This window comes from Trichosurus vulpecula, chromosome 5 (genome assembly GCF_011100635.1).
Source record: "Trichosurus vulpecula isolate mTriVul1 chromosome 5, mTriVul1.pri, whole genome shotgun sequence".
In the NCBI taxonomy this organism is placed as follows: domain Eukaryota; kingdom Metazoa; phylum Chordata; class Mammalia; order Diprotodontia; family Phalangeridae; genus Trichosurus; species Trichosurus vulpecula.
The window spans coordinates 121256684-121270722 of NC_050577.1; the positions used below are offsets into that span (position 1 = coordinate 121256684).

Below are 14039 nucleotides of genomic sequence, written 5' to 3' on the forward strand. Positions count from 1 at the left end.
TATTCTCTTTATCTAGATCTCAATTCTGTTTATGAGCAGCTACTCCCTGCAGGTTTTCTTAGCCTTTGTGTTTATTTTGTTCTGCCTTTCAATCAGTCTTCTAGTTAATTCAGGAAATTGTCCATATGGCTGAAAAAATGATAATCTGTTGTTCAAATTGGTAAATGGCAGCATGGTCTAGTGGGTAAAGAGCTAGCCTTGGATTCGTGGGTTCGATTCCTGCCTCTGAAACATACTGTAGGACAACTTGAAAGTTATTTAGTCTACCAGGGTCCCAAGCAATTCTCTAAGACTTTAAGTTCCAAAGGAGTTGCTGATCTGCACTGGTGGAGAAAATTTCCATTCAGAGAGTATCCTACAGGGATCAAATTACATATTTGCCACAAATATGACAAAGCAGCAACGACAAAGACTTTCAGATTGGTGATGGGCGAAAAAAAAACAATACTGAAATAGATGGTTTTGTTTAAAGTTGACAAGTAAATGGTTAGGGCATTTCAAAAGACCACTCCATCCCTAGATGCATCATTTTCTCCAACCCACCTTGTTTGTTCCTCATAATTCCCCTTCCTACATGTACATATATATGTACGTATATATGCATACACATATTTTTTCAGAATTATTGTTAATTCAAACAATTTGGTTATAAAGTCAGTCAATTAGGATGTTTGGTGTCATATAGACAAAACTTCTGAATTGTGACTTTTTTTACAGAATTTTTATAAAATCTCTGATGATTTTAGTCTATAGTCATCTCTCTCCCCTTATTTTTTCTACTCTCTTGGAATCGAATGCTTGTTCATTTGCACCAGTGTGCCTTATTAATAAGGATCCCAGATCGTCCTCTCTATTATTTTGGACCTCTGAACTCCTTTCAAGGCAGCTTCTTTAAAGATCTTTGCTGATTCCCTCAGTCATTTCTGTTGCTATCACTGTGTATTTTTCACATTTGCCCTGTCTGTACTTATCTGTGAACATGTTGTATCTCCTCCGCTGCCCTTGCCCCGGCCCCTCCCAAGCAGAATATAAAATCTACAAGGGCAAGAACATCTTACTTTTTTATTTGTACCCCCAGCACAATGCCTATTATATAATAGGTACCTAACAAATATTTGTTGACTGACTCGTTTACTCATTTTGCATTTTAGCACTTAATGATATACTATTTTGTCATACAATTTTTATTATTCTTTTGGACTGTTGTTTAACTTATATCATTGTGCGTGTTTCTCTGATTAAATAATCAATTTTCTGAGAGGTGGGACTCTGAGTTAGACTTTTCAGGATCTCTCAGAATTACTAGCTCAGTTGTTTCCACATGTTTGTTATTCAGTTGTTTTAGTTGTGTCCGACTTGTTGTGACCCAATTCGGGGTCTTCCTGGCAAAGACACTTGAGTGGTTTGCCACTTCCTTCTCCAGCTCATTTTACAGATGAGGAAACTGAGGCAAAGAGGGTCAAGTGACTTTTCTGAAGTCATACAGATGGTAAGTATGTGAGGCCAGATTTGAACTCAGGGAGATGAGTCTTCCAGACTCCAGGCCCGGTACTGCCACCTAGCTGCCCTTTCCACACAGTAGGGGAAAATAAATATTTGTTTAGTGAATACATGAATCCTGTGAATGAAATAACAGACTGTTGGGGGCATGTATAAATGCACGCTACAAATCAGTGTCAAGACCTGGAATGGAATCCCAAGCTCCTCCCTCCTTTCTTCTGAAAAGTTAAATACAGTCTGTGTCTTAATAAAATACCCATGATTATATAACTTTTCCTTCTAGAAAAATGAAGGCAGACCAAACTGACAAAGACAAGGTGAAGCAGAAGGATGAGCAATTTTGTGATGTATTCAAGCAGGATAAATACCCAACCCAGATAATTCAAGGCTAGACATCTCTGTCTACGTCACCTGTCTACCTTGCTTAAAGTTGTCACTAGAACATGTTTTTTCAGGTCGTCAGATACTTTGCCAGGAAGCCCTGACTATGCAGTGATTAGTGGTTTCAAAATGCTATTCAGGATAGAAGAGGTCTTCAAAAGAATGCTTAAGTAATTAAGGCAATTTAATTAAGTCTGGAAAGGCCAGTATATTGTTCCCAGGAGGTTACAATTCTAGTGTCAGATTTCATAGTTACATGACATATTTTCCACTCTCCTCATTTTCTAAGCAATAATGAAGGGACTCTTCAACCTAAAAGTGGATTGTGGTCTAAATTTTTAGGAAAATTTTTTTTAAAAAGCCAACATAGTTTCCTGAAGAAGTAATATTATAGATGGTATTTGATTTTCAGTTGATCTCAATTCCTCAAGCTGATTAACTCTTTCAGTCCATAGAAGCACAGATCATAGATTAAAAGTTGGAAGGGAACTCAAATAACCCTCATTTACAACTGAAGAAAAGAGATTAACTTGGTCTTGATTACAGTGGAAGTTAAGTATTAGCTCTTCTGGCTCCGTAAAGTTTCCATTCCACCACACTAGTTAATATATTATTGTTGCTAATGTACTAACTGCATTACTGCATTGATAATCCTAAAGTTTCCCATTGTCTGTCTCTGGTTCCCTCAAAGAGCTGGAATATTCCCCCATGTTGTAAGATAATAAATTATCATGTAGTGGCAAGAGGACTGGTTTTCATACTCAAAGGACCTAGATTTGTATCTGGCCTCTCTCGTTCACTACCTTCAGGGAAGTCACTTAATCGTTCTCAGCCTCAACTACAAAATGAGCCAAAAAGCATTTGGACCAGATGACTTCTAATGTTTCCAGCTCTCAATCCTTCCCTGCTTAAAGGGGAAGAAGATCATGGAAAGTTAGAAAGAAGTGAAAGGTGTCTACCTCTTCTCCTGTTTCCCCTTCATTCTCCTCTAGTGATAAGGGGGTCTTTGCTTTTCGTTCAGTTGTTTTCAGTTGTGTCTGGCTCTTCATAACCCCCTTTGTGTTGTTTTCTTTGCTTTTTTTTTTTTTGCAAAGATACTAGAGTGATTTGCCATTTCCTTTTCCATCTCATTTTACAGATGACGAAACTGAGGTAAATGGGGTTAAGTGACTTGCCCAGAGTCATACACCTAGTAAGTGTCTGAGGCCAGAAATGAACTCACAGAGATGAGTCTTTCTGACTCCAAGCTACCTCTTACTTTGCTACTGGGATGAATAAAACCCTGTAAAAGATCTCTAGCCACAATGGCTTCATATTTAAGGAACATTCTCAAGTCCAAGGTTATCTCTTACTGACTTCCTGTATAGTATACCCTTTGGAAGAAGGCCACTCTTACCACTATTCACCATAGAGTGAATGGTTTGTCCATTGAATGGTGGATGATAATTTCAAAATTAAAGGAAGGATTTTGTTTTAGGGCCATCTTGCCCATAAATCTTGCCTATGACATGGTAAGGCTTAGGTGAGTTAAATCAAACTCTTTTCCCTTCCATTGCTAAACTCTCCTCATATTTTTTTCATGCCACCCTTTCCCACCCATGTCAAGGAAAAATAACCCATTGTTTTAGGGGAAAACAAAGATTATGGACAGCTAAATTGTACAGCTGAATAATTGGTATCATTTTCATCTGAAGCAAGAATTAGGTGTCACTTAAAAAAGTCTGCTTCCTACAGGTGAGAAGGACAGATTTTTAAGATGCAAAATTCCCTATGCGGAATCATGCCTTTATAAACAACTGTCCTCAATGGTTCTCTTAAAAACACAGATTTAATTAAAAAGCATCAGCACATCAGCTTTGCCCTCTTTTGTTTTTTTTCTCTCCCTTTGCAGGTGGTGTTTGTATTGCTCAGTCACAGAAAATCCCCCGTGAACCAAGGCCTGGAGAATTTGACAAAATCATCAAACGTCTGTTGGAAACGCCTAATGCTCGTGCAGTGATCATGTTTGCCAATGAGGATGACATCAGGTACTTGTCTCTTTTCTTCTCTGTGGAGAATCAGATCTGGGGACCCCTATTCTTCTAATTTACTTATGCGTGATGTAAAACATTAGACATTTAAACTATGTAAAGGAAAAGGCCTTGTAATTCTAGAGAAGGCTGGATTCTGCTCTACTGAGCCCCCATAGTCATTCAGCTCCTAAGCCTCAACCTTCTCTCTGCTAAAACTCAGAAATTAAAAGAGGAGAAACAAATATGTATGATAGGCTGAAGAATGCAAGTGAGCTTTAGGATAAAGCTAATTAATGTGTACTGGAGTTGAAATCATCTCTGTTAAGGAGATATGATTTAGGCAGTTGAAATAATTTATTGATTGACTATAATAGTGACCTACCAAGTATGTATAACTTGATTCATCTAGTGTTCTAGGGCTTGTGTTTGTTGAATTTCTTGGTTAATGCTGTAGGTTTTATTTATTTTCATTCCTACAGGCGAATATTGGAAGCTGCCAAAAAAATAAATCAAAGTGGGCATTTTCTCTGGATTGGCTCAGATAGCTGGGGCTCAAAAATATCACCTGTCTATCAACAAGAAGAAATTGCTGAGGGGGCTGTAACTATTCTACCCAAAAGAGCTTCAATTGATGGTAAGAAGGACACATTGTGATGACTGAGATCAACAAATGGATATGTTTCAGTTATAGGAACTGGAATAAAGCACGATATTAGAATCAGAATGCGAACATTTATAATAACTCACTTCGGTTGTGTGAATATGCATAGTGCGTAGTTGGTTCCATTGTACTGATTGAATTGACCAATTATTAACCAGGTAAGACACATATATGAATACGAGCAAGGAGGTCATTCACCACTTTGAGTCTCAGAGATGTTTTCGTAATCTGTGATTGAAAATAGTGAGTCTTCTGGAGAGGCAGTGTGGAATAGTAGAAAGGGGAATGTCTTTCCTGGAAATCTAAAATGGGAGACTTTTTCATTTACTTTGAAATGGTAGCTGGAGATAAAGACAATACCTCCCACTTTCTACTTCCTCAGAGCCAGGAAGGGGAGGGAGGGTACTTTTCTTCTGTTATTTTTAGAGTAATAATTTTGTTTCCTTCTTTTCCTGGGCAAGTGTTGAAAGCATTCCTAAGATTTATTGAGGCCTTCTTCCTGCTTTTTTCTTTTTTCCTCTCCTCTCCTCTCATCTCCTTTCTCCTTTTCTTTCCCCTTTTCCTTCTTTTCCTCTATTTTCTTCAGTACTTTCATTACCAAGGTTGGTGGTAGTGAATAGATAGGAAGGGGAGTCTTGCAAAAGCTTAATTATAGTAAAGGAAGGTGAACCATTTGGTTACATTTTGGAGGTAGCCTGACGTTATGAAAAGAACATGGCTTGGGAGTCAGATGACAATTGCAGATGACTATTTTTAGACCTTGTCATCTGGCATTGCTTTCACTGACTTATGATTCTTCTTACTTTCTCTTAGTTGCCAACATCTTGCATAGGGTACCAGTCGGAGCTCTGCTACCTTTCTGCCTTACCTTGGGCAAGTCACTTCTCTTCCTCTACAAAATGAATATGCTGCTTCAATAATCTCTAAGGTCCCCTCTAGCTCTGAAGGTCTATGATTCATACCCATCTTTTAAAATTTGAAATTGTTCACTCATTACGATAGGTGGCAGTGAGTTCTGAAACAGTAATTCACTCTGAATGATAGCCTGTAATAAAGGCCTGATCATTATCAGTTACTTTTTTTGCAGGGGGGGGGGTGGGGAGAGTGGGGAATAGCCAAGCCTTATTGTTTTTTCTGGTTCTTTCTATATTTCCTATAGAAAAAATGAATGCTAAAGCTAAAATGGACCTTCAAGGTCATCTAGTCCAATACTCTCATTTAACACGTTGAGAAACACATCTAGAGAGGTCAAAGTATTTACCCAATACAACACATGGTAGAATTACAAATTATAATGTAATAGCTCATGTTTATATAATACTTTATAAACGACGGTCTTTTCATATAACGATCCTGGGAAATAAGTAATGCATGCAGTAACTGGTCCAATAATAATAGTTGATGCTGATATAGCACTTTAGGACTCTCAGAAGGCTTTACAGATATAATTTCATTTGATGCTTACAACGACCCCATGAGGTAGGTAGATGCTATTATTATTATTCCCTTTTTATAGATGGGAAAACTGAGGTTGAGACAGATTGAGACTTGCTTAGATCCCATGACAGGTAAGAATCTGAAATAGGATTCAGACTCAGGTCTTCTTGATGCTAAGCTCAGAGCTGTCTACTATACCAAAATGACTCCTATATGAAGGAACAGTCTCTCTAATCCTCCAAGTGACTTGTCTATGGTCAATGAGCTAGTGATAGTTTTAAGAGGACATAACTAATAGTAGATATAGTACAGAAATAGAATAGTGAAACCAGCCATTTTTTGTTCAGTTGTTTTTCAGTCCTGTCTGATTCTTTGTGGCTTGATTTGGGGTTTTCTTGGCAAAGATACTGGAGTGATTTGCCATTTCCTTCTCCAGCTTATTTTACAGATGAGGAAACTGAGGCAAACAGGGTTAAGTGATTTGCCTAGGGTCACATAGCTAGTAAGTGTCTGAAGCCATATTTGAACTTAGGAAGATGAGTCTTCCTGACCTCAGGCTCAGCACTCTATCAGCTGTATCATCTACCTGCCCTAATTGATTTTTTAGGTCTGAGTAAAGTCCTTGCTCATCTCAGCTACTGCTGGAGCTGTGCTAACATGAATGCATGAATAGCAGAGTATTATGTTGTTTTAGTCATTCAATCATTTTTGTTTGTCTACAAAGGGAAAGTGGGGTGTAGGATTAGTCAAATATCCAAGTGGTCTGAGTCTCTAAGATGACTTGGGGCAGGACTTTAAAGATATGTCAGCTTCTAAACATCTTCTTCACTGCCCTGATGTGGTTTCAGAAATTCTCAACCTTATGATCACTCTTTTGGTTGATGACCTCAGTAGAATAACACAGGAGCTCATCAGAACCTATTATTACCCATGGCCACATTAGCGTAGATTTATCAGATTATCTAGAAAATGTAACACAACACTAGCAAATTGTGTGAGCAGAAGAACAGGAAAAGACTGGAACTTTGGTTCTTCCAAGGAGGTCAGACCAGGTGGGGCTCTGGCCAGCCAAGCTCAGAATGAATGCTCTGTGTATATATTTGGAGAGTGGAAAGGAGAGCATATTGGGCAAAGGAAAGCTGAAGAAAGGAAAGGCACCAAAGAGGGAGTGAAGGGATACCTAATCAAAGGAGAAGTATACATTAAAGATGAGGTTGTTTTCATATAAATAGTTCTTAGGGCCAGCATTGATATGATGGTTGAAGATCTGCTGTCTCCTATCTTTATCCTTGTTTTAAAGTCAGTGATTTCAGGGCGGGTTGATGCTGCTATTGGTCCCAGTGTTTTATTTTTTACTTTCCATGTACTTTAATCTCACTGGGATGGGATGGAGCTGGAACTGTAATTCATTGGTATAAGAAACTCCCAATGTAGTTATTCTTTCAAATACAGGTCTATACCTTCTCTTCAACTTATAGTCACAAAGATTTGCCTGGGAAACTAAGAGTTTAAACGATTTGCCCAAAGTCACGTAGCCCGGGTTGAGCCTGGGTTTTCCTGACCCTGAGGTCAGATATCTATCAACTGGGCTCTACTCCCTGTCATATACATTCTTAGCAAACAGTAGTGATAACTCACACGACTCAGTGATTCACAAGTATATACAATGCCATTTTGATTATGAATTTAATTTGGCTTTATTCTAGAAACAGTAATTTCCAATCAAATAACTTTTAAATCATTTCTTTCTCATACATTATAGGGTTTGACAGATATTTTAGAAGCCGGACTCTTGCCAATAATCGAAGAAATGTGTGGTTTGCTGAATTTTGGGAGGAGAATTTTGGATGCAAATTAGGATCACATGGAAAAAGGAACAGTCATATCAAGAAATGCACAGGTTGGATACTTGAGTATTTTATTTGAAGTCATTGTTCATGATTAATGTGAAATGAAAAGCTCCCTGTGGAAGAGAATGGTGCCTTATTCATGGGTAAGCTGGAGCTAGCTCAAGCAGGTTTTTGAGAGGTGATTGTTAAATTTTCTGTATGAGCTCTTACACATGGAAAATTGGGAATGGCTGCAAATCAGGGCTTGAAATGTTGGTGATTTTCCAGACTCAAAGTGATAGAGAGAATCTAAATAATGCATATGAAATTTAAAAGAGTGTTGCGAATACTTTTTCTTTCCTTAAGAGAGCCAGATGTTAAATTATTACTGGTTAACTCTGTTATTCTTTGCCTGTGTCCCATAGAGAACCTAGCACTGAGCTGAACTCATATTAGGCAATCAATCAGTGCTGGTTAATTGAGTGTATTTATGGGCTCAACACTGTCCTAAAGATTATAGGTGATAAAAGAACTCTTTTAAGGCATGATTCTTGCCTACTAGGACCTGATGTTTCAGTCAGGAAGAGAAGAAAAATATACTCAAATGATTGAACAAAAACACGTAAATAATGGAAGAAAAACATACAAGTACTGTATAGTTTAGATAAATAATTATTTGGGGAAGAATGATACCAGAGTACTTTTTGAGTAGTTATGGAAAGCTTCACTGAAGAAGTGAAAGCATGGTTATTTCTTGAAGAATGGGTGGGATTTGGCAAGATGGAGGGAAAGAACATTCCATATGAGTACAATAACAGACTAAAGACCAAAATAATAATGATGTAAGTTCATAGCAGAGAGATCAATTGGATTAGAGAATTTCTGTTGGGGAATAGTGGAAAATAAATGGGATACATAGATTTTAAGAGATCTTAAATTAGCTGAAACAGTTGAAAAAAACCTTTCTGTATTTTATTTCTTGTTAAATATTACAATGGTCTCTAAAGGTAAATGTCAGGCCAATAGTGATGCCTAGCAATCTCCAGACTAATTTTTTAAGATTCTGTGTGTTTGTACCACAAATGGTTTGGGTTGGAAGTAGTGAGGAAAAAGGTGATTGAATTTAATCAAATTCCTGGTTATTTTACAAATAGTTGGTTAGAAACTTGTTATATGAACTCAACCTGCTATCTGAGAAATATTAGCTGTCCGATTGAGTTCAAATCATTCCTACACCCACTCCCTGCACTTCCCTGCCAAAATTGTATGGGTACACATACCCTTAACAACAACAGTGGCTGTAGGCATGCTGAATAAGTATGTCATCTGTGAATGTGGAATCAACTATTGAATTTTCATGGGTTCTGAATTCTAGCCATGTGTTTGGCTGTTGAAATTGTAATAACTTGCCAAATTAGAGCTATTTCAGTAGTAGAACAAAAAAGGTTGTTGACTTGACATGCTAGACTGGATACACCCCTAAGGTAACTGCATTAGGAGACAGATTTTTATCCAAAGTCCATTATGGCTGTTCCTGAAATAATTTTGAGAATGATGCCTCACCAGAAGCAAATCAAAGAAAGACATTCCTGGATTGTTATTATTATTATGATTGCCAATGATAGCTCTTTTTAAATTATTATTGTTGAGAAAGGTTCCTCAACAGATGCTAGGCAGTGTTTGTGTCCTGAACCGCCATACCATCTAGCTTATGTTTCCATTTTTAGTGAAGAAATAACATCACCTAACATACTATTGATCATAATGCTTGGGAGAGTGAAGATTACAGGTCAGTTAAAAGTGTCCATGTTTCGTAATTCAGCATTGATTTTTGCCTCCAATAGCCTCATCTGTGCTTGACTAGAAATGTTTCTATGAATAGATGTCTAATTCAAATTTTATTTCAGGTTTTGTGATGGTTTTGAGAGCCTTAGGGAGATCTCTGAGACAGGAGAATCTTTAACACATCTTTGCCATATCTACATTAACAATACAAGCAAGTTTCGTGTTATCATTTTCATAACACTTCCCATTTGGCATTGCTGGTCTCCCAACACTTGTACTGCCTTTGGGGCCACGTCTGGATGACAAATTAACATGGATAAGAGCTTAGTTCTCATAAGCTTGGGGACATCTTTCTTATCAGCTTTCTAAAGCTAGAGATCTATGAATTTTTGTACAACGAACCTTCAGGAGAAGAGATGAGGTACTCTTTCTGAAATTTAAGTGGTTTTAAAATATTTTTTTAGTAAACCAAGACTTGGTATTTGTCCATGATTATTGTTACCTTTGGGGTGCAGGCAAAATTCCAAATGAGGCAGTGTTTCTCATTTTTGCTCAAAACCTAATGAGTTTGGAAAAGAGAATTATTTAATCTTACTTAAAATTTCCTTCATCTTTCTAAAGATGGAAGAAACAACCTTTACAGGTTATTGGGGTGATGGGTGAGATTTTGTAACTCTACCTAATCATTCTGCCCATTACTACTCTGCTTTCTCCTTCACTTTGTGTGTCAGCTATAGGCACACATCTCCTCCCTTGAGAGTCCTCCTCCATACATATAACTCCCTCTTCCCATCTTCACATTGCACACAAATCATTACCTCTGATGATTCCTCCTGCCTCTCATCTTCTCCTTGCCTAATCTTTTATTTTCAGCATTGAGCATCTTGCGGCTAGTTTCCAGCTTCAAACTGCTTTTCTCCAGCAATTTTCTTAAAGATAGAAAGCCTTAGATTTTTAAAAAATTTCCTTTAGCTGGCATCTTTTCCTAGCTAAGCAAAGGCAATTTGGAACTCAATTCAGCCGTCATGGCATCCCTCTCAGGAAGTTGCTGGCTGACAGCCCTGGCAGTTCCTGCCCAAAGGGTTAGCCCTCATTGAGCATGTGTTGATGAGCCCAACAGGGTGGGCTCCCTTCAACTTTTCACATAGTCTCTGGCTTCCTTTCTTTAAATGTGAGCTCTGAGTTACCTCTACAATTTACTAGCACTCTTCTTTTCCTTCAGTCCTAACCTTCCCTCAACCAAAAGACGTGCACCATCCTCTTCCATTTTTATGTGCCTTGTTTGTCTTTTGAATTTAGATCGTGAGCCCAGTGGGCAGGGACCTCATTGCTTAGGGAGTACATAGTTGACACTCAAGTGCTAAATGGTTGTGAGCATACGCTAGTTCAAATGGCCTATTGATTCTTATTTATGATGATAGGAACAGCAATGATGGGAAAAAAATGCAAACCTGTTCTGTTCCTGCCAATTGACTACATTCTGTTCACTGAACCAAACGGGAGATTTAGTGAGACTTGGGGTTGCTAGTGCTTCCTGGTGGTTACTAGGAAGGTTTGCAGCTCCACCCCAGGTGTAGCTACTGCCAAAGCATCTCTTTGTGTAATTGGAGGGTTCTATGAAAGGAGGAAATCCTTCCTTTCCTGTGGACTTTCAGGTGGACTAAAACATAACCCCCACCTCTACCACCTTATAAAATGTTTCTTTATCTCCTAGATCTTAGGAGGGAAAAGAAATCACTACTTGAAAATATATCCTATATGTCCTTCCCTACATTTCCAAGATAGGAATGTATTCACACCTATTACTTTGCAATATATGTGTGTGCAATACATGTGTGTATAGGTTATATATGTGTGTGTATATATATATATATCATAATATGTATATGAATATATGTATGTATCTTTTCAAGTAGTGATTCATCTTCAATAAATGAAATAATTACTAATTAAGACCCTACATTCTAACAGAGGATAAAACAGGAACATCTACAATTATGTAAATGAATACTCAGTGCCTAAGCTGTCAGTGTATCAATCAAAGAACACTTATTAAGCACTAGGTGCTAGGCCCTTAACTAAATACTAAGGATCCAGAAAAAAGCTAAAACATAGTCTCTTCCCTGAAGGACATGATATTCTAATGAGAAAACATGTAAACAATTATGTACATATGCTATTTATACATATGTATATATCATATATAAATGGAAGATAATCTCAGAAGGAAAGCACTGATTGGGAGAGAATCTAGTAAGGAAGTGAAAACAAGGCCTCTTGCAGAAGGTGGAATTTAAGCAAGGGCTTAAAGGAAGCCACAAAATAGAGGAGGAGGGAAAGCATTACAAATATGGGCGACCAGTGAAAAAACTAGGACTCTGGGAGATAATGCCCATGTAGCTGGATATTATACTAAATTAAGGGGAGTAAAGTAGAAGGTTGTAGTGGTACAAAAGGGCTAGGTTGTAAAGCTCTTTGAATACTAATCAGAATATTTTAAATTTGATCCTGCAGGTAATAGAGAGCCACCACCATTTATTAAGTGGGGGAAATGGGGGTGAGAGCATGGAACATGGTCAGACCTAAGCTTTAGGAAGGTCATTTTGTCAGCTGAATAGAAGATGAACTGAAAAGGGGAGAGACTTGGAGCAAAGAGATGGACCAAAAGGCTATTGCAGTAACCCAGAAGTAAAATAATAAGGTTTTACACCAGGGTGGTATCTGTGTGGGTAGAGAGAATGGGACAGATATGAGAAATGTTCTTCATGTCAAAATGTTAAGACTTGATAACAGAATGGAAACATGAAGAGAGAAAATCTTGAGGAAGTTCCTTTCCACCTGAGGTACTGACGAAAGTGAGAAAAAGGAGTTAAGCCCATTCTGTCTTTTGGGTAATCCAAAGGAATAACAACAGCCACTAGCCTCAGTACATTCTACCTTCCTCCTCCCCTCCAGTTTTAAGAGATGATGCTTCAAGAAGGATAGGAGGTATAAAATGGCAGTTAGCGGTAATGGTCAGATTAAATGTGTTTTTTTAAAAGGATGGCCATTAGCATGGTTGTAGACATCAGGAAAAAACCGATAGGGAGAGATTGAAGATTAGTAAGAATGTGTGGATGCTGAGTGAGGGGGATCTATTGGAGAAGACTGGATGATGTAGGATCAAGGGTACATGTCTATACATTGTCCCAGATATGTGCTTTGTTCATTCATTCAGTCAATAAGCATTTACTAAGACTTGATATGTGTAAGGCACTGTGCAAGGCATTGGGAATACAGATACAAACCCCAATCCCTGTCCTCAAGGAGCTCTCCTAATAATGTGAGCTTTCCCTCTCCTCCTTTAGTCTGAGAAGGCGCATCTCTTCATGTGAGACAGGGGTGGAGGAGCAGATAATGGAGGAAGATGCCTGAGTAATGTGAAATGAGGAAAAGGGGAGCTCTCCTTCCATCCCAAATCTATTGAGATTTTTTTCCTGACCTATAGTTGAGATTGCTACATTGCAACTGATTGATTTATTAATTAGAGAGAGTGGTATATTATCACAATGCCTGACACATAGTAGGTGCTTAATAAATGTTAATTGAATGATTGAAGGATACATCACTTAGCATCAGGAAATTTCAGTCTGAGCTTTCCTCTTTTTTATGAGGTGCATTACTATGGATGAGAGACAATATGAAGCAGTGCATCAAGAGATGACTTTGGAATCAAGTTCTCCCTCTGACATATCCTAGTGGTGTGACTGTGAGCAAGTCACAGTGACTCCAGAAACTTTCTGAGACTATAAATTGCACATAAATTTCTGATCTACACTGGTGGATCAAGTTTCCACATCTGTAACATGTTATATCAAGGGCCATACTGAAGAAGAAGGAAAAAAGAGGCCTGGATAAATCATTCAAACTTTTTATCTGTCAGTTTCTTCATTAGTTAAAAAAAAGAATACTGCTATGTTTGCTATATGCCAGTTGTGAAAAAAGGGAGGAAACAGACATTTTAAAAGCACCCATTATATAGCAGTTAAGCTCTTTACAAATATTATCTCATTTGGTAATGAAAAACACTTAATCTGTATCTTAAGATTTATCAAAATGTAAGTCATTATTATTAGACTGGCTGGGGAAAAAAACTAATTAAAAGGAGAAAAAAGGCCTTTAATGTTTTCAGTTCATAATTATCTAGACCCTGCTGTTACTAGTGGGCTTTTGAATATGTACTTCTTGGAGACTATAGAACTCTGGGCATAGATCTCGCCACCTGCAGGGAAAGAATCCAAGAGCTGAGTCCCATCATAGCTTACTCCTCCTACCATATTCTAAGGCCTTCTCTTGTCAGCAAGCCTGCACTTAGCTCCCCATCCCTCCTTATGATCTCCTTGCTAGGACACAGCCTTCCACCTCCCACCCCCCACATTGAAATGGCCAAAGCCT

At 38.0% G+C, this 14039-nt stretch overlaps 1 protein-coding gene across 2 annotated transcripts in view; it reads left to right on the plus strand.

Moving 5' to 3' along the window:
- Window positions 1–14039, plus strand: part of GRM8 (glutamate metabotropic receptor 8) — a 1025823-nt gene that overhangs the window by 420379 nt on the left and 591405 nt on the right. For both annotated transcript variants that reach the window (XM_036760198.1, XM_036760199.1), the window contains exons 3-5: window positions 3773–3908; window positions 4373–4527; window positions 7754–7891. In XM_036760198.1, the coding sequence (XP_036616093.1) occupies window positions 3773–3908; window positions 4373–4527; window positions 7754–7891 (429 nt within the window). The remainder of the gene's footprint in view (window positions 1–3772; window positions 3909–4372; window positions 4528–7753; window positions 7892–14039) is intronic.